Here is a 25,634-nt window from a genome sequence, read left to right as displayed (position 1 = left end):
ACACAGGCTGACTTCCGTATCGTCAGTTGCTTTACAAATGACTGAAAATGCGCGGAATATTATGTTTGTTAACGCCATTGTAATTAACAACTTCGAAGCTACGTGTTTCAAAACACCAAAAATACGCATTTTTAACGCAGGTAAAAAGCATTTAGTTGCATTTTCAAGGAACAATGTATGAGTGTGCAACTGAAATATTTTGACGAAGTTTAAACAACACAAAGCAAATGACGATACGGAAGTCAGCCACAAAAATTTAATGGTATAAACACAATAATAGTTGTGTGATTTTTTATTGTTAAATTTTGTTTCTGGTTGTTTATTTATACATAAATTACTTGTAGTAGGTATGTATTGTATATATACTGTTTCATTTCGGTTGTGTTGTTTTCCTTTTCTTCTATTATTATATAACTAGTAAATATTATTTTCATTTGTTGTTGTTGCTGTTTCATTATTCCTGTGTTTTGTTGTTGTAGTTGTTGCTGTTTGTTGGTTTCCTTAATGTACAATCAATTTGTAGAATCAATATATAAAATAAAAAAACAAACATTCATTCAGCAATAAATACATAGAAAATACAATCATTAAGCATTTTTTTTGTTTAAGTACACATTCTGTTCTGTGCGAACGAACGAATGAAGAATGGTTTTGCATTCGCATTTATTGATTTTTTTTTTTTAATTTTTAAATTTTATTTAGTTTCAATTGTTTGTGATTTAAACAATATTGTAATGGAATATTCTGTATTTAGCATCTGTGTGTGTGTTTTTAAGTACAAATCGAAAATTAAACGAAAACATAATACATGTTATCTAAATTGGAAGAACATAAGCACTTTAGCGTCTAAAAGGTAATGTCAAGGTAAGTACAAGTATCAATTTTTTTTATTGATTTGCCTAAATGCAAACGTATTAAAGAAAACTTAAAAGCATATAGCTATACGCATTATGCGTATACATCTGTATGTATGTGTAAGTTTAATTACTATAAAGATTTGTGGCAAAGTTATAGGGTGCATTAAATAATAAATGTGTCATTGTGTGATTGCTGTATAGGAAGGTAAAAAATTAAATTCGGAAGAAAACTTAAAAAATGAATGCAAGAAAAAATACCATTGTGTTTTGTGAATATTATTACGAAAAACTAATCGAAATAGCAGGATGTCGTAATTGACCTTATACTTTCTTAATATTTCAAAAGACAGTTCCACAAAAGGATTTTTTTTCTACAGGATACCTTTGAAATTTCTTATGTATGGAGATTACATTAACGTTCTTTATCAATCTCAAGAGGTTTGTTTGTTATCTATTGAAGGCAGCCAAAATCTCATTTTGGGGTCGATTATGCATAGCAACCCAACTCCAGTTGCGTTGTCCACAGCAAATTTAGTAAAAGAATTTTCTATTTCCGCTTTAAAATTTATACTTTTTTACAATTAAATTAATAGCTGAAGGTCCAAAACACTGATATTGATTGAATTTGACAAAAATGTCCGTCCTTTTACTCATTTTAATTGCATGATTTATTGAATACTTCCTTATCATTCTGTCTCATCAAGGCCTTAATTAGGTCTTCTAGACCTTCAAAAAAACTTCGATGGATATGATGTTTCAAAAAGGAAGAGTAAGCCTTGGCCCAATGGTGACATATTTTTCATAACGGAACTTGCAGTTCCTTTGACTCAAAAACTAGCTTTTCATTAAGCCATTGTTCTGATAACTTAAGAAACACTGTCGGATTTTATGCCATATGTCATCCCTTCTATCTTTCCATTGAAAATAAATAGAATATATGTTTCTGGACTATCTCGATTTTATCAACACAATTAGGGGTCTCGTTTCGACCTTTTGTTCAAAGTCGTCAACTAAAACCGACATTATAATTAATTTTATTTTGTCAAAATCTTGAACTTCCCAGTAAGGACAAAATGAATTCTCTTCATATCAAAGTATGGAGACTGATTCTGATTTTAAGTCGGCGACATGACATAACGTTCAGCGGACATAAAACCCAAAATGAATTTTGGGCATTATGGCCGTCCAGACGGCGGGGTCCCATTAAGGCCCAATTAAGTTGTGACAGGTCATAAAGTTAATTTTACGTTGAGCCAGTTTTTAATAAAAATATGATAAACGCCGCCTTTAAGTCTGTCCAAGGGTGTATGCCTTAAATCCTGGTCAAAAGATGGCTACTAACAGAACATTTGAATATAAAGTTGGTTTTAATTCAAGGATAGCCAACTGTCTTCCTTGCAAAAGGCTCAAAATGAAGACATTTTGCAAGGAAGACAGTCTTAAATCCCGGTCGAAGGGCAGCAACGCCAAGGAAACTGACTTTGAAAAAGCAAACAAAAAATTGGTCATAACGTCCAGAGTGAAATTGAGCCTTATGAAGACATTTTGCAAGGAAGACAGTCTTAAATTCCGGTCGAAGGCCGGCAACGCCAAGGAAACTGACTTTGATAAAGCAAACAAAAAATTGCTCATAATGTCCAGAGTGAAATTGAGCCTTATGACCCCGCGGTCTGATTTTGACCACGGGGTGTTGTGCCAGGTCGCCTTTAAACTCCTTATCGTCTCTTTCTGATAGTACAACTCCATTTGTAGAGTAGTTTTACATAACTGAAATAATCAGGAAATGTAATCAAACATTGCTAATATTTTTATGTTGACTTGTCAAAGACACGAACTCAACCACTTGCGTGAACATTATGCGGATACATAAGCAACACCGTGGGATTCAAATTCCTTGGCATATTGGTAAAAAACGTGTTTCTGGATATTTATTAAAAATATCCCAGCCATTTCCATAGTTTTCGTAAAATATTCACACCTGTGTTCTTTTCATTTGTTTTCTTTTTTTAACGACTTTCTTATTTAAAAAATACTATTAAATTCCTAAGTTTGTTGATTTAATCATCAGCAGGTTGTTTACTCAACTTCATTGTCTTCATATGTTTTAGTTTTTTTTTGTGTTTTTGTGAAAAAATGTCTCTCTTCTTATTCTCTTTACATTTTTTTGTAAAGCTTTTTTCTTTTGCATACTTCTTCCACCTCCTCCACTTCTTCTTCTCTTTAGTATGCCTAACACAACATTGTTAGTGGATAACTTCCGTTAATAACGATAATAGTTAGGTTTAAAGGGTCCAGCTTTGTTGAGACCCATATATTTCGCCTGTTCATCGGTGAGCTCCGTCAAATGGGCATCAAAGGTTGGCAAGTGCAAGCTAGCCACATACTCATCCATTTTCTTGGGCAACAGATATACATCAGACTTGTATCTGCCGGGTGGAGCATTAAATAGCTCAATTAATGCTAAGGCCTGGGTGGCAGATGTAATTGACACAGCAAATGATGGTATGCTCGAACATGACAAATTAACCAAACGTCCTTCGGCCAGTAGAATAATGTACTTGCCCTCTGGCCATATAATGTGATCGACCTGGGAACGTACCTTCTCCCATGTCAAATCCGGTGTACGTAAACTATTTACATCAATTTCCGTATTGGAATGTCCCATATTGCACACAATACAACCGCTCTTCATTTTATCCATGTGTTCGCGTACCACAACATTTTTGTTGCCTGTGGCGGTGACAACAATGTCCACATTACGTATCACCTCGTTCAATTTCACCACACGGAAACCATCCATACTGGCCTGTAATGCACAAATAGGATCAATTTCGGTTATATAAACAATACAACCCTGACCCTTTAAGGCTTGAGCGCAACCTTTGCCCACATCACCATACCCGCAGACAACAACTTGCTTGCCACCAAACATTACATCGGTGGAACGTTTTAAACTATCCAATATGGATTCTTTACAGCTGTACAAATTATCGAACTTTGTTTTTGTCACCGAATCGTTAACATTCATGGCGGGTACGGTCAATTTGCCCGCCTTCGATAGCTGATATAGACGATGAACACCGGTTACACTCTCCTCCACAATACCTTTCACCAATTTAAACATGGTTGGATATTTTTTAAGCATTAAATGTGTGGCATCACCACCATCGTCCAGTATCATATTGGGTTGCCAGTTTTCGGCGTTGACACAACGATCGATACACCACCAAAAATCTTCTTCTGTTTCACCGCGCCATGCAAAAATTGGTATGTTTGCTTCGGCCAAAGCAGCTGCAACTTCATTCTGAAATAAAAATAAATTTGATTAGTATTTTTCAATTATTCTTTATATTATGAAAGGTCATCGAACTGGAGTCCGAAGAATACAATTATTTATTTATATGTCAATTAACATGTACTTGCAAGTACTTTATGCCCTCAGTTTTACGTCCTTACATTTTGATAGTTATAAAAAAAATTAAACTTATCTTTTCTAAATTTTTTGTAGGAGGTTCCCATACCCATATATATCGATATAGTCCATATTTCAACCTGATACATGATAAGATGAAATAATACGATGTGCAAAGTTTGGACCAATCAAAACCTCCATTTGAGGCTTATCTTGTGGTTTTTTTTGGAGATTTTTGGCCATTATCTCTGGAAGTTGATGCTTGGTGATTTTGGTTAACATCCTTAATTTTTAGTTTTTACTTACACTAAACCATTAACATTCCCCTGGTTGCTACTAAGAATTCTTCAATTATAGTCGCCAGTATCTCAAGCTCCTGCGTAACACAACACCTGACTGTAGTTGTCAAGATCAAACCATTGCTACCAAGGAAGCAAGCATCAACAAGACGACCTTCAAAAGGGCCAAAGCAAAGAAAGCAAGGGACCAGAAATAGGATAGAAGATCTTGAAAGCATATCCGAAAAGTAATTTCAGAAGATAAGATGTTAGGAAATTTTGAAAGAAAATACCTCGCTACAAGGGAACTTCTTTCCGGCGAGTGCAGAAGCGACCCCTATCGAGGTCCCTGTTCAACTGAAGTGATGAATATGAATCGCACAGTCACAACATGAGGTCCCAATTTTATGTCAAAAGGCAAGTCTTCAACCAATTTGGTTAATGTCACAGTCTTCTAAAAAGTTGCAACAAAGACAAAGAAGTCAAACGCTGGTTCAAAAGGCTATGCGAGGGTTTCGCTGGGATCATCAGCTGTCTTGCCTTCTCAACCCTTCAAAATGGTAATGGTGGGCAAAGAGGAGCCCACCCTCACAAGTACAAACGTGAACAGGTGGAATACTCGAACGTCTGTTACAGCATCGACCATTTTAAAACCCATAAAAGTGCAGCCTACCAAACCGAAATCACGATCAGTGGTCATCAAGCGGATAAAGGCATTTAGCAAACAGCTGCATGTTGCGAAGAAGTCGACACAGTCACAACCGGCCAATCCGTCTGTATCGTATGCTTCGGTGACAACCAAGAATACGGGGAAGGAAGTTGGCATCGGAGACCCTGAAGTCTCCTCATTGGGCAGTTCTTCACAAAAACGTTGTGTGGCTAAACCAGGGCTGCGCTTCTTTGCAAAAACAGTTGCCACTGATTTGTCTTTGCATTTGCTGTTCTTCCTCAAGTCACTATGCGTGAACAAAAACAAACAAAAAACCTTCATTTGGTTGTTGCTTTTTATACTCTCACGGGCAAAATGTGCCTCATCGAAATAATGGTTTTAGACCCCAAGTATGTTTGGACGAAATGTTTTTCAGACAATTTGGAGTCGATTTAGCAATGTCCGATTTAGCAATGTCTGTCTGTCGGTCTGGGCTGGTGCGCACGATAACTCTCGAACGGATGAGCCGATTGGGTCCAAAATTTGGCGTTCGTAATAATTTGTCCAAACTTAGTTTAAGTTCGAAGATGGGTTATATCGGTCCACTCCTTCCGGTACCTCCCCCACAAAAGAACTCTTGAAGGGAGTAACCGATGTGGTCCATACTTTGCACATCGTAAAATTTCTACCAGACTTATATGAGGTTCCAATAAGGACTCAATTGGTCCACTCCTTCGGGTACCTCCCACACAAAATTTCGGAAAAGTTCAGTTTAGGACCAGCTCTCGAATCGCTTCGGTTTTTGTTGTAGCATCTTGTATTCACCGCCCCCCATACGACGGTACAAGTTTTATCTTGGGCAAGTCCATACTTCCTGAGAAAATAGCCTGAAAGATGCAAAAAGCCCCTATGACACCGTGTGTAGTGGTTGGAGATTGAGATAACTCTCGAAAGCATTTGCCGATTCGGTCCAAAATTTGGCCTTCGTAATATTTTGTCCAAACATAGTTTAAGTTCGAAGATAAGTCATTTCGTTCCACTCCTTCAGGTACCTCCCCCACAAAATTTCAAAAATGTTCGGAAAATTTGTGCCCACGATAACTCTTGAAGGGAGTGACCGATGTAATCCATACTTTGCACATCCTAATATATCGACCAGATATAGGTCAGGTTCGAATATGGACTATATTTGTCTACTCCTGCTGGTACTTCTCACACTCGAATCACTCTGATTTTTGTTGAAGCGTTTTGCATTCGCTACCTTTATTACAACGGTAAAAGTTTTTCAGGGGCAAATCCATATTCCTTGGGAAAACAGCCCGAAAGGTGTAAAAAACCCCAATGTCACCGTATGTGGCGGTCGGAGAACATGATAAATCTTGAACTGTTCAACCGATTTGGTCCAGCAATTGGTCTTCGTCATATTGTATCCAAACTTGGTTTCATGGGCAATACCGGTCCACAACTTCCGGTACTTCTCCCCAATATTAAAAAAATGTCACTAAAATGCTAGGACGATATCACCTGAATGGGTAGATCTCCTAATTTGGAAAGTTTGGATTCCTAACTTTTTGTCAAAATTTAGTTTAACTTCTAAAATGGCCCACATCGGTCCTCCCTAAGGGTACCTCCCACACAAATGCAGTTAATTCCTAATCCACATTTTTGTCGGCAAGTTCAAATGTCCAAAAAGGGCCACAAAATTCTGAAGAGACCGTAGGTGAAAGTTTCACTTCACATTGGCTGAGGGTATATATCTGTCGGCAAAGCCGACTGACACTTTTTTACTTGTTTCACTCATACATTCACACATGCAATCGTTTTGTTTGTGTTCCTATGATCGGCGCTGGTCTAAAACGAATCAAATTGATTTGAGTGTAGCGATCATCGACAAGGCTTAACCCAACGGGTGCAAGCTTTTAGGAAGGATATGCTTCCGAATCCTCCGAACTACCAGTAAGGCATAGGTAATAAAATATTAGCTTTAAGCATATTCATCTACATCAGCAATGGGCATAGACACACATTTCCTATGCTCATGAGCATAGATAGGGAGGACGAACAGAAGCACATGCAAGCCACATCGTGTGGTTTCGTTTGGATCGGTTATGGTGTTTAACACAATACAATATTTTGTATTTTCTTTTGATGGTGCCCATTGCTGATCTACATCATTGTGAAGCTGCTGAACTCCTACAAACCCCGTTAGTCTCAAATGTGGGCATCGCCCTAGTCCAGAAACCAGAGGAGCATTGTGGCTAAATATATGGCGGTGCTCACGTATCGAACATGCAAACCTTTTCCAATGTACCAGGTAGGCAAGTTGGTCTAGGTGACCGATGGTTCGAAGATGGAACAAGGAACGAGAGCTGGTGTGCCCTGTGAAGGACCGAACATACAGACTTGGTGAACAGGATTATATAACTGTGAACAAGATTATATCGCTAGCAATGATTCCCCTTAAAGTGCACTTTAGCGAAAATTTTAAACTTTTTTGAGGGAGCTGCTGGAAGTTGATGTACGTTTGGAAGAAATTTTATTACTAGGGAAGTTTCGTCCAAATAGGATACTCAATTCGTGCGTTATCGTTCTTATCAGTAATTTTAATAGGTCCCGACAGCCATTTTTAGAACTTGTGGGTCAATATCTCAGGAAGTATGGAATTGCACCCGAAAAAATACCGTCGTAATAGAATGCGCGAGAGCAACGTGCTACAAAATATTTATACCCTACACCACCCTGTGGTAAGGGTATTATGTGTTAGTGCATTTGTACCCAGCAAAATAAATTGGAAGTAGTGCAATGTAGACTAGTTCTTTCACGGCATGTTTTTATGCAGTTCAAACGGAGTCGTGAAAAAGGCACTCCATTCCTCACATTTTAACCGCATTTGGATGCAATCCAAAGAATCACATCCATTTGTCACATTTTAACAACATCCGGAGGCAGTTCAACGAAGTCGTGAAAAAGGCACTCCAATTCCTCACAATTTAACAGCATCCGGATGCAGTGCAAACGGAGTCGTGAAAAAGGCACTCCATTCACTACATTTTATTAGCAGTTGTTAGAGATCCCTACCTGTACATAAATCAGTTTGTACATCTCTACAGGCAGCGGAATACATTTCCAAAAAGAGATAATCGTGTTAACATTTCCAAAAATTTGTTAATACAAACTAAATAATATTTAATTTGTGAACATTTTTCCGGTAACTCACGAGAAGAAAATTTCCCAATGGAGTGCTGTTGGTGTACATGTCGAAATATTAACTGGTGATTGGAAGACAATATCAAACCCATTTAGCAGATGAAGCAAAAGCACTTAAGCTTGGATTAAATGAAGAGCGGAGGAAACACACATGTTTGCGATTGAATTCAATAGAGAATTTTCATAATTTGTGTTAATTTAATAAAGGTATTATTATTTTTGTTTTACACAAATAAAAAATGCATTTTATTTTGTTATTCAAAACACGTGCTCTAGACTGCCTCCTATTCTACCCCAAAGGGTCAGTTAAAATGCAATGCCAAAGGGTCAGTTAAAATGCAGTGCCAAAGGTTCAGTTAAAATGCAATGCCAAAGGGTCAGTTAAAATGCGGTGCAATGGAGTGCCTCTTTCCGGGGTCACTCCCTTGTAAAAATCATGAGTGAAAATGCATAATTTGATGCACTTCCAAATCACTTGTACATATCATTTAACTGCCTCTTTGGAGGCAAACTTTTCGCTGGGTATGTAACATGCCTAAGGAAAAGAGATAGACCCATAGTTCCTTCTAGGGATATGCATAGAATCACTTTCTGAGTCGATTTATGCATGTCCGTCCGTCCGTTCGCAACGTACAGGTCGCATTTATTGTTCGATTTGGCAGTAATTTTAATAGGTCCCGACAGTCATTTTTAGAACTTGTGGGTCAATATCTCAGGAAGTATGGAATTGCACCCGAAAAAAAAATACCGTCGTAATAGAATGCGCGAGAGCAACATGCTACAAAATATTTATACTCTACACCACCCTGTGGTAAGGGTATTATGTGTTAGTGCATTTGTATGTAACATGCCTAAGGAAAAGAGATAGACCCATAGTTCCTTCTAGGGATATGCATAGAATCACTTTCTGAGTCGATTTATGAATGTTCGTCCTTCCGTTCGCAACGTACAGGTCGCATTTATTATTCGATTTGGCTGAAAATTGAGGAAGATAATTTTTTTAGCCTAATGAAGAACGCTATTGCTTTTGGTGAAAATCGGTTCAGATTTGGATATAGCTCCCATATATATTTTCGGCCGATTTGAGGTATTTGATGCACAAAACACGATGTATCTGTCCAATTTTGATGAAATTTTGAATGTGTGATGGAATTAGGTCTCTAGATAAATGTGCCAAATTAAATCGAAATCGGTTCAGATTTGGATATAGCTCCCATATATATTGTTACGAATGTAACTGATAGGTTTAGGTTAATTTAGTTTAATTTCCGTTAATTTAAAAAATTTGAATTGTAACGTAAAGTTTTTATTACGCAGTTACTTTATTTAAGCAACAACAACTACCATGTAGAACTCTCTTCATTATTCTAGATGTTACTTTACCTTTTATTAATGTGCTTTTGTCTGTTTTGCCATAATCATGTAATTATCGTTTAGTTGCTACTTCTTTCTTGCATTTGTTTGTTGATGTAATTACGTCATTACTGTGCTTGTCGTCCGCCTGTATTCCCCCATGTATGTATGTGAGTATGGTTGTTCGCTTAGTGCGAATGTGCGTCTGTGTGTTCGTTGCACAGATTCGAGGTGTTGCCAGACTTTCTGGATAATTCTAGACCAAGGAGACTTTGGGGTATAAATACAGGGGAACTGGCAATGACGAGTTGAGTTGTGTTTTAAGCGTTGAACTGAACAGATCGGTAAAGGAATAGCTGCGTGCTAACTAGAGACTTGCTGTGTGCTTAGTAATTAAAGTCGGTTCTGAATAAGTGTAATAAAGTAAATAAAGCATTGTAGAAACGTAATCTAAAACGAACCCTGTTTTATTTGGTACAAATCGTACTGGGGAATAAAACAACGTCTACACGGAGATTAGTTAAATCTAATTCCGTAACAATATTTTCGGCCGATTTGAGGTATTTGATGCACCAAACACGCTGTATCTGTCCAATTTTGATGAAATTTGGAATGTGTGATGGAATTAGGTTTATAGATAAATGTGCAAAATTATATCAAAATCGGTTCAGATTTCGATATAGCTCCCATATATATTTTCGGCCGATTTGAAGTATTTGGTGCACGAAAGACGTTATATATGTCCGATCTCAATGAAATTTGCAATGTGTGACGGAATTTGGTCTAGATATAAGTGTGCCAAATTATATCAAAATCGGTTCAGATTTGGATATAGCTCCCATATATATATTTTCGGCCGATTTAAGGTATTTGATGCACCAAAGACGCTATGTATGTCTAATTTTGATGAAATTTGGAATGTGTGACTGTGTTTGGGCTCGAAATATACAGCTGTGTTCAAAATAATAGGAGTGCTCATTCACACCAAGGGAATGGTCGAATAAACATGGTTAAACTTACCCATTTTGGTTTATTTTGAATTTGTTTAACATTGTTGACATCCCAACAGTTAATTCATCAGCAGAAATGTGGTAATCTGTTTTAAATTATTTACTGTTTACACCAACATTATAAATCGCCTTTAAATTTGTTGTTCAAAAAAATAGGAGTGTGGAAGAAAAAGGACAATAAAAATATTTTTATTTGAGTTTAAGATCAAAAGTGTCTATATTTTAGTTGACAGTAGTGAATCCAATAGATTTTATGAGATTTGACGGCTGTTGGAAAACAAAAGTTCTTTTGGAGGTAGCCTAAAAACAGGTGATTGTCCTTGCAGCGATTTTTTCCATAAATTGAGCACTTATTGGGTAACTCAATGGTTTTTATAGACAGAACTTTAGTGATTAGAGTTTTTTGATGCTCTGACTGTTATCTCGAACAATATATAATGATCGGTATCCCAGAAATTTGTGTATTTTGATCCTTGAGCCAAGTTAAAGCCGGTTTCCGTTACCTCTTTACGTAAGGATCGGTTAAAAAAAGCGTATCAATAAGGCATTAATTTCTCAATCAAGTGATGTTTTGAGGTCCTTAGCATCTTAACTGCAAGCAGAATTCATTATATGGTTCATTTTTCAATAATTGGATGATTGGCACATATGAGACATTTTTCAAAACGCTTTGTTGAGAAGGAAACTTTAAAGACAAACTTTTGAAGTTTGCCTAAGATTATTTTTATTAGGTTTTGCATCGTATAATAAACATTTTTCTAATGAAATAACCTAAATGAAGTATTTTTGAGTGAAAAACGTAAGTTTATATTGAAAAATATATTACGGCGTATACCAACCTTAGTGCAATCCCAGCCTGCCTATCACTAAATGGTTCAAAGTACATTTCAACCGTTCACGTTTTAAACATTTTTTGAATAGAAGCGAAACTGATTGCAAGTACAAGGTTAGCATACTAAGGACTTTTAAATATTATTTGGTTAGGGGAATAAATTCCTTATAGATACGATTTTTTGGACGATCCTTGCCTTAAGGGCTAATGTAAACTGTCCTTAAACTTGGCTCAAGGATCAAAATACACAAATTTATGGGATACCAATCATTATATATTGTTAAAGATAACATCCATAGCATCAAACAAATCTAATCGTTAAAGCTTTTGTCTACAAAATCCATTGAGCTGCCCAATAAGTGCTCAATTTATGGAAACAATCGCCTGTTTTTTGGCTAACTCCAAAGGACTTTTGTTTTCAAACAGCAATCAAATCTCATAAAATCTATTGGATTTACTACTGTTAACTAAAATATTGACAATTTTGATCCTAAACTCAACTAAAGCTATTTTTATCGTCCTTTTTCTTCCACACTCCTATTTTTTTGAACAAGAACTTTAAACACGATTTATAATGTTGGTGTAAACAGTAAATAATTTAAAACAGATTGCCTCATTTCTGCTGATGAATTAACTGCTAGGATGTCAACAATGTTAAACAAATTCAAAATAAACCAAAATGGGAAAGTTTAACCATATTTTTTGACAATTGTCTTTTTTTTTTGTACGGGCGCTCCTATTATTTTGAACGCAACTGTATGTGCCAAAATATATCGCGTAATCTGCTCACATTTGGATTTAGCTCCCATATATATTTTACCTATTCACAGTGGTGTAGGGTATTATATAGTCGGCCCGCCCGACTTTAATCCTTTCCTTACTGGTTTAAATATGTAGAAGTAGTGGTATTGTCCATATTCGAAGTGTGCAAAGTTTGGACGCAATCGGTTACTCTCTTCGAGAGTTATTGCCGCTTTATTTTAGCGAAAACTTTTAAACTTTGGGGTGGAGGCACTCGAAGGAGCAGACCGATATGGTACATTGATCTAAGTTTGAATAAAATATTACCAGAACTAAATTTGGACCGTTCGAGTTTAATCGGACATGACTAAATCGCCTCCAAATTGTCTAAAACATGAGGCACATTTTTGGTCGTATCAAAATGTACATACTCTCGATAGCCTAAAGGTTATAATTTGCTTTAAAACATAGCATGTTCCATTCATGCTTAGTATACTCACTTTTGGCCTAAAAACCAAATAAAACGGATTTAAGTTTCAATTGACAAGCATATGAATTTTACATTTTGTTCTACATATGTTGATAAATGGTCTACTGTAATGTAAGAGTAACCTTGATATTATTATTGTGCTATTGATAGAGAGATTAATGATAAACCATATCAATTTCTTTCGGTTTGGCACCTTTTGCGGTATAATCACTTTTATTGATATACCCCATGCAATAAATCTCTTTCTAAATCAAAATTGATTATTTTTTAAAAGAATTTTAATTATCACAAATTTGTGGCACTGCATAAATAAACGTTTAAAAAATACATATCGGCATTTTTTCGATTTATTTAAGGTGCCATAAACAAACGGGGACAAACATAAATTTAATTGATCACGCAGCTACTCATAGACCACCATTATTATTATTTATATATTTTTATTAAAACAAACAAAATAAAAAAAATGATTGGGAGGCAACAAAATAATAGGGTGACAACAGGCTTGTGCAATCTCTTCGCCAAGAATTTTGTATGTGTAGAATGCGAAAGAGCAGCTACTGTTGTATGGCCAAAATGAAAAAAAAAACATTCAATCATTTTTTGTAAATTTATTGTGTTATTATTATTGTTGATTTAAATTGATCTGCTGTGTACGTATATTTCGCCATCATGATGTGGCCCATGCAAGTGATGTGAGGGGGAAATGTGATGTGTACGTAAGCCTCTTCTCTGCAGTTTCTGTTTAAATTTTTATTACAATAAATAATGAGAATTAAATTGTAGTGAACAATCTACCCCTTTGCTATTGTGACATATGGTTGGCATATAAATCGATATCTGTATCTTATCATTTACATTGTATAAATTGCTATGACTGAATGCTTTGGGGCGTCTTAAAAAATATGATAACTGACAATGGGTATATGGCAGCAGTACCAATGGATGGGAGTGAGTGATGTGTGGTACCACAAATAATAAATAACAAAGTCAATATGCAGTAGTCACTATTTGTTCTTTTTATTTCAAAATGAATATTTACATCACATCAGGCACGTGCTTTATTTTCCAGTCGACGCATCATTTTTATTGTTTAATTTTTATTTATCAAAAATTTACACAATATTCATCTATTGTCTGTGAATTAATTAGAGCAGTTATGAAAAGTACATTTTCGTCGTGGAGATGTCTTTTGGGTGAACCATAAAGAAAGAAGTTCAATTAACACTTGGCTTTATTACTTCATTATTTATTTCTTCAATTTTATTGAATTGTTAACGAAAAATACATTGTTTTCACAATAGAAGAACTGCATGATAATTTGTTGTGTTAATATTCGGACGAAAAATTTGTATATTTTATGATCTATGAAAAGCTAATAAATATATTTGATGTTGTGCCAAGGGAGCGAGAGGGCATGTGAATTGTTCTGTTACATAGTGAGTAACCAAAATTGAAAACAAAACACGTTTTTCTCAACTATGTTTGATTTTTTTGGGAATTATCCCAACTAGGGTATATTAAACCTTCCCCGGTAATAAAGAAACCGGATTGATCCGAAAACACACAACAAATACGAGACTCCCTCACAGTTCCACAACAGCAGCAGCATTTGACATCCGTCGTTGCTGTTCCATTCCCTGAAAATGCATCCTTTTTACAATTTAATTAATACAGGTAATATCGAGTTAATAGTGCTAACATAAACAATTACCTCCCCTACCTTAAAGACTTTTTTGTGGACAGAAATTTGCAGCTATCTGCCCCTAAGTCCTCTACTACTATCCTGACATCGTGGACAAAGGAAATCAACACTCAGCTAAACATACACATTCGCGGACAAGCCATTCCGACAACCAAAAATCCCAAAATCCTGGGCGTCACCTTTGACAACCTACTATATTTCTGTAAACACGCTGAGATAGTAGCAGGGAACGTCTCTGTCAAATAGAGAAGAACCTATCCGACAAGATTTCCGCAAAGAACTTCCAAACCTTACCCAAATTCCCTCGAACCCAACAAACGATGACATCCGAACAGCACTGAGGCAGGCTCAAGCAAGAGTAGTGGAAGAGATATTCTATCATACACAAGCAGTGTAGTGCTAGGCGGGAGACCCCCACACATAAATGAAGACGAGAGGGTACTACCTAGGTAGACCAGAGCGATACTGTCTCAACTTCGGTCTGGAATCCCTAGGTACCTTAACAGTTATCTCTTTTCGGCCAGAATCCTGAGATAACAGATACATGCCCAAAATGCGGCCAATCACCTCATATCACTCGATACCTCTTCGCATATCCTGCAAACCCGACGGACCTGACAGCTGAGTCACTACGGACACATCCAGTCTTAGCGGCTCGATTTCTGGGGCTGGATGTGGATGCTTAGATGCCAATCTACTAATTTCAATTTTCTTCTCCTTCTTTTCTTTCCACCGATAAAACTTTACCTGTAGGGGTTACAACAATAACAATTGCAGTGTACAGCGTTGTGATGGTTATAAGGTACTGAGGAAGGATCGTATAAAAAGTGAAGGTGGGTGATTACCTTTCCCATTGCATCAGTCTGTTCAATACAGACCTATCTCGCTTGATCCTTGCTCCAATAACCCGTACATGGAATGCATGGGGTAGCAGTTAGGTGTGGAACTGCCGAGGTTGAGTTGCTTAACGTATACATCCCACCATAAGTAGCTGTACTCCAGGTTACAGGCTCAACATTAGCCCGCTTTTGAAAGGTCAAGCCGGCTGCTCTAAGGGGACTTTAATGCTCATCATGAGTTGTGGCATTCGGTGTCGTAATGACCACAGGGATTAGGGTTGGCAGAACACATTGATATCCCTAACTTTTGCCAGAATAAGCCGAAAGTGCCTTATTCCGCAAGTCATAACCATCGTGTCACCTGGTCTGACAAACTACGACATCTGGTAACTGGTCGGGGGTTATCATGAACGGCAATTCCCCGTGAATTTTTTCACTTTCTCCCTTAAGTTGCAACGGCGGAAACACAAAACTCACGGGGAAATTTCATTCATGATAACCCCCGTCATTTCTCTTGGGTCATACCAACTCCCTATAATCGTCTCCATCAACAGACCCCCCGACGTCATCACCTCTGCACGCAGCACTTTTATCAAACATGGGAAAGCTAATTGGACTACGATCAGAGAGTTCACCAATCACCGCTTCAGAGAACTGACCAACTAAAACTGGCGGGACTAGCAAATGAGCGTGATGAGCTTCGTCGAGCCAATTCTAGTGACAACAGAGTTAGGGAGCTGACACTGGAAGTTAATGGGTTGATCGGTGAGCACAAGCGCAACAAGTGGCTAGATCATCTGAATATTTGCAACAATGGAGCCGGAATTAGTGAATGTGGGCAACGGTTAACTCGCCCTCGAAACCCGGAAAGAATTAAGATATAACCTCAGTCATGTTTGGCGACGTTACCATGACTGATCCGAAGAGGTGTTGACAGGGCGAGGAGAAACCATCACAATTTATAATGCGTCATACTGCAAATGCCATTAGAAACGCTGAATCATCCAAAGAGTTAGGGCCTGACGCTATCTCCATGATAATAATGAAACAGCAGAATGGGCTGGGAATTGAGTATCTAACGAAAGTTCTAAACCTGTCGCTAGCCATCCAAATCGTAAAAAATAACTAAAATTAAATTAACCCAATCACTGCGGTGGTTCCATATGGAACCACTTGTGTTATTTTACTTTTTGGAGGGAGATATCCCTCTATATAAAAAAAAAACAAGTAAAAATGTGTCAGTCGGCTCTGCCGACAGATATATACCCTCAGCCAATGTTAAGTGAAACTTTCACCTTCGGATAGATCATTCAAGTGATATCGTCCTACCATTTTAGTGACATTTTTTAAATATTGGGGAGATGTACCGGAAGTTGTGGACCGGTATTGGCCCATGAAACTAAGTTTGGATATAATATGACGAAGACCAAATGTTGGACCAAATCGGATGAACAGTTCGAGAGTTATCGTGTTCTCCGACCGCCACATATGGTGACATAGGGGGTTTTTCCACCTTTCCGGCTGTTTTCCCAAGAAATATGGACTTGCCACTGAAAAAACGTTTACCGTCGTAATGGAGGTAGCGAAAGCAAATCGCTTCAACAAAAATCAAAGTGATTCCAGAGCAGGTCTTAAAGTGAACTTATCCTAAATTTTGTGTGAGATGTACCAGAAGGAGTAGACACATATAGTCCATATTCGAACCTGATCTACATCTGGTAGACACTATATCTGGTAGACACCCTTCAAGAGTTACCGTACGAACAATTTTTCCGAACATTTTTGAACTTTTGTGGGGGAGGTACCTGCAGGAATGGACCGATATGGCTTATCTTCGAACTTAAACTATGTTTGGACAAAATATTACTAAGGCTTAATTTTGGACCGATTCGGCAGATCCGTTCGAGAGATAACTTGCGCTCCAACCACCTCACACGGTGTCATAGGGGTTTTTTGCAACTTTCAGGCTATTTTCTTAGGAAGTGTGGACTTGCCCTTAATGAAACTTGTACCGTCGTATGGGGAGCAGTGAATACAAGTTGCTAAAACAAAAATCAAAGGGATTCGCGAGCAGGTCCTAAACTGAACTTATCCCAAATTTTGTGTGGGAGGTACCCGAAGGAGTGGATCTATTGAGTCCATATTGGAACCTCATCTATGTCTGGTAGCCATTTTACGATTTGCAAAGTATTGACCAAATCGTTTACTCCCTTCAAGAGTTATCGTACGTACAAATTTTTCGAACATCTTCGAACTTAAACAAAGTTTGGACAAAATATTACGAAAGACAAATTTTGGATCAAATCGGTTGATCAGTTCGAGAGTTATCGTGCGCTCCAGCCAGCCAGACAGACAGACGGACGGACATTGCTCAATCGACTCCAAATTGTCTGAAACATATTTCGTCCAAGCATACTTGGGGTCTAAAACCATTATTTCGATGAGGCACATTTTGCCCGTATGAAAGTGTGTATACCCTCGTTAGCACAAATGCTGAGGGTATAAAAACACCTAAATCAGCAACCCGTCTAAATTCTTATAGGGCAAAGATTGATGGCACCGTGCAAAAAAGGTTGTAGGTCATTGTCTTATAGGACAAATGTTCTGTATCAAATATATCCCACAGTTAAAAAATTGGAACATACATTTCAGACCAAGGTCCCTCTTTTCGTAAAGGATTTTCGACAAATTTGTTGCACTATATGGGGAGGGTATTAGGAATTGGTTTTGACTCTAAAGTTTGTATACACCAAATTGAATGTCTCGACGAACTGAGTCGATTTGGCTTGGTGTACCCGACCGTACGTCTGGTGGAGATGGAGGTACCAGAGACAAGCCTGTTGATTTTCGGTGGTGATCAAATAATATTCAGGGACAAAAAACTTCTCGTGGAAAGATTCTCAATTTTAAATGTATGCGAATATTCCCGTCAAATATAATGAAATTATAAAATCTCACCTTCAAAGTATGTTGGGGTAGGTGGCGAAAATTGTAATCACGAATATCCCAGCTTTGGTTGGGGACATTTCAGTAAAAGTGACTAATAACAAAACAAAGGCAACGGTTAAAAACGCTAAATCATCCAAAGCGTTGGGACCTGATGGAATCTTCATGGTAATGCTGAAGCAGCTGGATGAGCCGGGAGTGGAGTATCTCACTAAAGTTCTCAACTTGTCGCTAGCCACCCTCGTTGTTCCCGAAGTCTGGAAAATTGGCAGGGTGATCCCACTACGGAAGCCAGGCAATGATTCCAGCAAAAGTGAATCGTACAGGCCGATTTCGTTTTTGTCGCCTTACTCCTCCCCAGTATCAGAAATAGCTATCAAGTTGCCGATCATCAGCATGGATTCCGTAAGCAGCACAGCACGACAACAGCGCTGCATGCCATAACCACATATATCTGTCAAGGACTCAACCAGAGGCGACCGTGCGATAGAACAGTGATGGTGGCGCTTGATTTATCAAAAGCCTTTGATACAGTCAGGCACTCGACGCTGTTTGAGGACTTTGAGCAGACAACCCTCAGGCCAAGCTTGAAACATTGGATAGTCAACTATATGTGTGGACGCCAGTCGTATGTGGAATTCAAGAACAAGAAGTCCAAACCCCGTAGTGTGAAACAGGGAGTTCCCCAAGGTGGGTGTGATATCTCCGGAACTCTTTAACCTCTACCTCTCCTGTATTCCGCCCCCTCCAGACGGCATCGAGATCGTAACGTATGCGGATGATTGCACGATCATGGTGTCAGGTACCTTCCCGCATGACATCTGTGAGTGACTGAACTCCTATTTAACCGATCTTATCAAATTTTTCCACGCGAGGAATATGCAGATTTCCGCCACAAAATCTACAGCCACTCTGTTCACCACATGGGCAGCTCAGCTTGGAATAGAATTGAATGTCGTGGTCAACGGTAGCAGAATTCCGACCACAAACTGTCCCAAAATTTTAGGGGTCACATAAGACTACACGCCACAGCTTTCTGTGACAAACTGAAAATTAGGAACAAGGTGCTCAAGACTTTAGCCGGCCGCACTTGGGGTGCAGATAAAGAAACCTTGTTGACCACATATAACGCTATAGGTCGGTCTGTGGTAAGAAATGTTGATCCGTGAAAAGCCTATGCACAGGGTTAGTGGTCTATAGCCTTTGCTTGTTTCAAATGTGCTGTTACTGCTTGAATTATTCAAAAAGGGTTTTGAATTCAGACCCACTGATGGTATATGCAGAATGCGAACACCAATACTGTGAAAGGGGTCACCTTAGAACTTGGCGTCAGTTGATATATTATGATAAAAATATTAATTTCCTTAAAAATGTAAAACAAATATTTACACCTTATAGGAACATAAACTAAGTAGGTGAGTTATCAATAATTATACAATTTGTTAAATATATACATATTTTTACTTAAGTACTTCCCCTCTGGTAAGCAGTTCATCTTTTGCACTTGCCAATGAAATTAAATAACTATTAGATAAAAGAAATATCTTCTAGAAACATATGTATAAACAGGTAAACATTTACTCAATGATATGTTCGTTATTAACTGCGGCTTAAGGTGTCTTGTGACTCTATTGATGGTACATATGCATGTACATACATACATTGTTTGTTGGCTACTATTATTAGAACTGCAAATTTATCAATTGTGTTTTTTTTTTCTTTTCACAAATCCAATTTTCTAATTAAGTGTTTGACAATTTTGTTGGAAGTGTAAACCTTCCTCCAGTCCATTGCAATGACATCACTTTTTATTAGGGCCGATAAAAAATAGACATATGTACTTGTCTTATCTCGTTGAAAACATTAGATTTATTGGTGGGAGTATATTTTTTGGAGTTTACGGAGATAACTATGCATTTTGGGGGAAGTTTATAGCGCATTGTTAGTAAATTGCCTAGGGTAAGTAGGTATACGAGTACAATATAGATATTTTCATTTTAAGATATTTATTATATTAAAATTCATAACGCTTGAGTTTATGATAGCTAAATAATTCACGTCATTAAAATTTTAACGCGACAAGTGGAAACGAACATATTTTTAGGGTAGTGGTCATGATTTGTATATAGCCAGATTTATAAAGCACTAGGGCCCTTTCCATACAATTCAAAAATGTTCCAACTTGTAAATCTGTTTTGAAAACTAGTGGTAGGGTCGTTAAGTTTTGTTGGATATGAGGCAGCTGCAATATTTAGGGGAATAAGATTGTTGAGCACCCTTTCAGTCGGTTGTTGTTGTTGTAACAGTGTTTTTGTTATGTTTATATGTTCGCTCCTCTGTTCAATCTGGCTCTGGGTCTATCTCCAGTTCCAGAAAAGTGGCTGCTTCGATGGGATGTAGCCACAGATCCACTGGAGTTAGATGGGTAGGTTTGTTGGGGCAGTTAAAAAGGTTTTGTGTGTCGTGAGGGCCAATGCCGCATACTGGGCATATGTCTTGCACGGCGCGATCGATTTCCGCCCAATACGAACTTAGGCGACTGCAATATCCCGAGCGTAGTTGAGCCAAAACTACTCTGGTTTGTCGTGGCAGCTGACGCTCCTCAGCTGCGATAGATGGAGGATGTACTCCGAGTACTTTATTCACACTATAATTGCTTAAGGCCTTGACAACTGCGTACATGTGAATGCTATTCAATCCTGCTTGATATGCTTGTTGATCTAGGTGTTCTCTCCTGTATCGTTGGACCTCTCCCTCTAGAGCATGGATATCCTTCCTGATCTCCCTGAATGGGCCGGGCCTACCCACAAGATGGTGATTGGGATGGCTCACACGATGACATCCAAGCAGGTACTGCAACGAAAGCATATCATTGTGTTGCTTTACAGGAAGAATTTTTGCCTCCTCATGTAGATGGTCCACTGAAGATTTGAGGAGCCACCCTGTCGCTGTTCTCAGGGCGGCATTCTGACAAGTTTGAATCTTTTTCCAGTTCGAATCACACAATCTCGGGGACCAGACTGGAGCCGCGTAGCTTACCACAGACCGACCTATCGCGTTATATTTGGTCAACAAGGTTTCTTTATCTGCACCCTAAGTGCTGCCGGCCAGGGACTTGAGGACCTTGTTCCTACTTTTCAACTTGTCGCAGATAGCTGTGGCGTGCGCGCACGACGTGAAAGTAGTGTCGAATGTGGCACCTAAAATTTTGGGGCAGTTTGTGGTCGGAATTCTGCTAACGTCGACCACGACATTCAACTCACGTCCAAAATGCGCTGTCCATGAGATGAACAGAGTGGCTGTAGATTTTTTGGCGGGAATCTGCATATTCCTCGAATGGAAAAAGGTGGTAAGATCGGTTATATAGTTGTTCAGTCTCTCACAGATGTCATCAGGATAGGTACCCGACGCCAGGATCGTGCAATCATCCGCATACGTTACGATCTCGATGCCGTCTGGAGGGGGTAGAATACAGGAGAGGTAGAGGTTAAACAGTTCCGGAGATATCACCCCACCTTGGGGAACTCCCTGTTTCCCTCTACGGGGTTTGGACTTATTATTCCTGAATTCCACGTACGACTGGCGTCCACACATATAGTTGACTATCCAACGTTTCAAGCTTGGCCGGAGGGTTGTCTGCTCAATGTCCTCAAACAGCGTGGAGTGCCTGACTGTATCAAAGGCTTTTGATAAGTCAAGCGCCACCATCACTGTTCTATCGCACAGCGGTCTCTGGTTGAGCCCTTTACAGATATATGTGGTAATGGCGTGCAGCGCTGTTGTCGTGCTGTGCTGCTTACGGAATCCATGTTGATGATCGGCAAGTTGATAGCTATTTCTGATACTGGGGAGGAGCAAGGCCTCAAGTGTCTTTGCTACGGGCGACAAAAGCGAAATCGGTCTGTACGATTCACCTTTGCTGGCATCCTTGCCTGGCTTCCGTAGTGGGACCACCCTGCCCATTTTCCAGACTTCGGGAACAACGAGGGTGGCTAGCGACAAGTTGAAGACTTTGGTGAGATACTCGACTCCCGGCTCATCCAGCTGCTTCAACATTACCATGGAGATTCCATCAGGGCCCAACGCTTTGGATGATTTAGGGTTCCTGATGGCATTGGCAACATCATCCATTGTAAATTGTGGTGGTTCATCCTCGGCAGGAAGAGATCTGATGCGACGTAATACTCTTCTCTTCGCCCTGTCACTCTCGGGATGCTCGACAAACTGTCGATTGAAATTACTTGCGCACCTCTTCGGGTCAGTCAACGTAACGTCGCCAAACGTGACTGAGGTCCTATCTTCCCTTCTTACAGGGTTCGAGAGTGACTTAACCGTTGCCCACAATTCACCTATTCCGGCTCCAATGTTGCAGCTCTTCAGATGATGTAACCATTTGTTCCGCTTATGCTCGCCGACCAGTCTGTTAGCTTCCAGGGACTTCAGTCGGTCCCCTAGTCTTGTGGACTAAAGGCTTATTGGCCCTTACGTGGTCATTAATCTATTCCTTATATCACCCCCATAGAATCTACAGTCTGATAGGTCCTCTCTTCCCCTTTCATCCTCTTCCGTACTCTGTTGGTAACCTATCCCTTATCATGACAAGCACAATAACAGGTGGGCACCTAGTGCAGTTATTTTTTTACCACAAATAGTAAAACTATTTTACACAAGGATTACTGGCTGCCGCCTGATCAAATAATCATGACAGAAAAAATAGCACTCTTGAACTTCTTTCTAAGTTCGAAGCTTTCTTTGATGATTTTGACCATTTCATTGTAACAGACAAAATTCTCAGCCGAACCAATGTTCCAATCTTAATGTTTCAACTTTCTTAAAGTGCAACCTACACAATAAAAAAAATGATGCCACGAAAAAATATAACGATGGACTAAGTAAAGGAGTGCCTAATGTCGGGTTTTGAAAAATTTTCGAATTTTCGGAAATATCGAATAACGTCAAACTGTCCAGCAACCACAATGATATGGGACTGTATATCGCCGAGTCCGAACGGCGTGTCTTAAGACACCAATTGTAGCGATGTTTTACATGTCTGAAATACTCAGGAAATGTCGCCAACATTACTGATCGTGATCGATAATGGGACGAACGAAAACTTTAACAATATATGCTCTGTTCCAGAACCTGCAAGAAGCTACTAGTTTTTACTACGATAACATTTTTTCCTTTATGTTATCGAAAGAAATAGTAAAAATTAGTGGATTCTTGCTGTACTGGAACAGACCAATAAAATACACTTTTGTCGATAAACAATCTCCGAAAAAATCAATATTTACACTCATCGAGCTTAAAAAATGTATTCATTCTAGTGCCAAATAAAAAGTCGAATAAAATCACAATACAAAATATCTTCGAAAAAATATTTGCAAAGATGCAGAGTGTTGACGTCATTTGAATCGCGAGCTGTTTTAACTAAGATGTTTGAACGCGAACATACCTAACCGGCAAAAATTGGGTGTCAGTTACAACGGCACAGATAACCGAATATTCACGAAACTATTTTCTGTTATAGTCGTATAAAGATATGAAAGGAACGCAGACAATTAAATTTTCTAAGCTCATCTTGGAATCATAAAGCACAGATTAGGGGGTCGTTTCGGACCGTTTAAAGTGAGTACTCCGAGATGTTTGGGAGAGTTCGGTTTTTTATATAAAGCAGTAATAATGCCAGCGTAAATATAATCATATTGTGAATGCAATTCGAGTATATGACAATTAGATATGCCATTATTTAAATCTTTCTGACCTAATCCTTTTCCATTCAGTTCCTCCATAACTTCTTCCGCATTATCTTGGGGAATATTACATGGCCCAATGCCCTTCAATTGTGTGTGGGCAGCTTATCGCAACACATGCTCGGAAAGTATGGGTTTCCCCCAATGAAATGTTCATCGTTGTGATCAGTACAAGGTCTTGCGGCGATATGAATATCATATCGATTATAGTGCAGATATTAAACTAGACTTGTTCTTTATATTGTGACGCTATACAAACTTTTGGATCAATACCACATCACACTATTTTACAACCACGATCAATCACGTATGATTCACTATACCATTATAATAACACTACTAATACTACACGCTTGTTACATACCTGTGTTGAATAAATATTACATGCAGCCCAACGAACCGATGCACCCAAATCAATAAGGGTCTCTATTAAGACAGCCGTCTGAGCATTAATATGAGTGCAACCAACAATTTTCGCATCCTTCAATGGCTTATCATCCGCGGCCCGCTTTCGAAGTGCGATAATACCTGGCATTTCTTGTTCGGCGATTTCTATTTCGCGCCGACCAAAGGCGTTCTGATTTATGTTGCGAACACAAAAATCAGAGCTCCCTTTGGAGTTCTTTTGGACCTTTTCTCGTGGTGGTACATCATCACCGTCATCCGAACTGCCCGTATATGAGGCAGATGAAAACGAATCGGTGGATGAAGCCGACAATGAACGACTACGATATCGGCTAGTTTTCTTTAATGCACTCGATTGTTTGGATTCCTTCTTTTCAGCATTGGAACCAGGATCGGGAACAGGAGTATCTGATAAGTTATTCATCCTTTATTTTTTGTTTGGAGGATTTGGGTCGACCTTCGACGTCGACTATAATTGACGTTTGTATATGACACACTCCAACAACAACAACAAAAACAGCTGTTTTTCCTGTGCGTAGTTGTTGATGTTTTTTTTTATGATGTCCTGTTTTGACAAAACCAGTGAAAGGAAAATACAAATTGCACTAGTCAAATCCGTATGTGTGCTGTTTTGCTCACGTAATGATTTTTTTCACGTGATTTGTGATGTCTATTGAATGTTGTTTCGTTTTATTCGTTGTGTTGTCTTATAGTTTTGTGTTATTGCTTTCCTTTCCTCGTCTTCGCCGTCTTTTAACCACTTTGTTTGTTAAATGTGCGGGCTATGTGTTTGTTTTTTCTCGCTTTTGTCAATTAACAAAACAAATGAGTGATGGAACGGGCGAAACGTAGCGGTGGCAGGAGGGTCATACAATACAATTTGCTTCCAGAAAGAGTTTTTTTGTATGATTCGGCAACACTCGGAAACACACACAATGCAGCACACGCAACAATTGACAAAACACGGGAAACTGAAAATAACTGATCGAAACAACGGTTAGTCCGAAATAAAACTAACCCAATAAGAGATAGATTTGTTTATGATACCGTAAAAATCAAAAAGTAAATTAATTACAATCAGGCCGAACGAACGTCTTTTGTGAGAGTGCTATGGAGAGATAAAAAAATATTGTCGAGTAGTTGGTATTCGATATTTT

General features: G+C 38.6%; 1 protein-coding gene across 2 annotated transcripts; it reads right to left on the bottom strand.

Annotated features, from left to right (window-relative positions):
• Positions 1 to 255: 255 nt before the first annotated feature.
• On the bottom strand, positions 256 to 25,634 carry AhcyL1 (Adenosylhomocysteinase like 1). Of its 2 annotated transcripts, none has more exons than XM_073986901.1 (3): positions 25,553 to 25,634; positions 24,437 to 25,458; positions 256 to 4,161 (listed from the first exon to the last, which is right to left on the bottom strand). In XM_073986901.1, the coding sequence occupies exons 2-3, from the start codon at positions 24,899 to 24,901 to the stop codon at positions 3,118 to 3,120; spliced, it is 1,509 nt and encodes a 502-aa protein (XP_073843002.1). In that variant the 5' UTR covers positions 24,902 to 25,458; positions 25,553 to 25,634; the 3' UTR covers positions 256 to 3,117. The 2 variants fall into 2 exon arrangements, with proteins under 2 accessions (XP_073843002.1, XP_073843001.1); XM_073986900.1 differs by having other exon boundaries at positions 25,525 to 25,627.

This window comes from Musca autumnalis, unplaced genomic scaffold, assembly GCF_047663935.1.
Source record: "Musca autumnalis isolate F117 unplaced genomic scaffold, ASM4766393v1 scaffold_4, whole genome shotgun sequence".
In the NCBI taxonomy this organism is placed as follows: Eukaryota; Metazoa; Arthropoda; class Insecta; order Diptera; family Muscidae; genus Musca; species Musca autumnalis.
The sequence above is the reverse complement of the archived record's forward strand: the minus strand, read 5'-3'. Positions and strand labels throughout refer to the sequence as shown.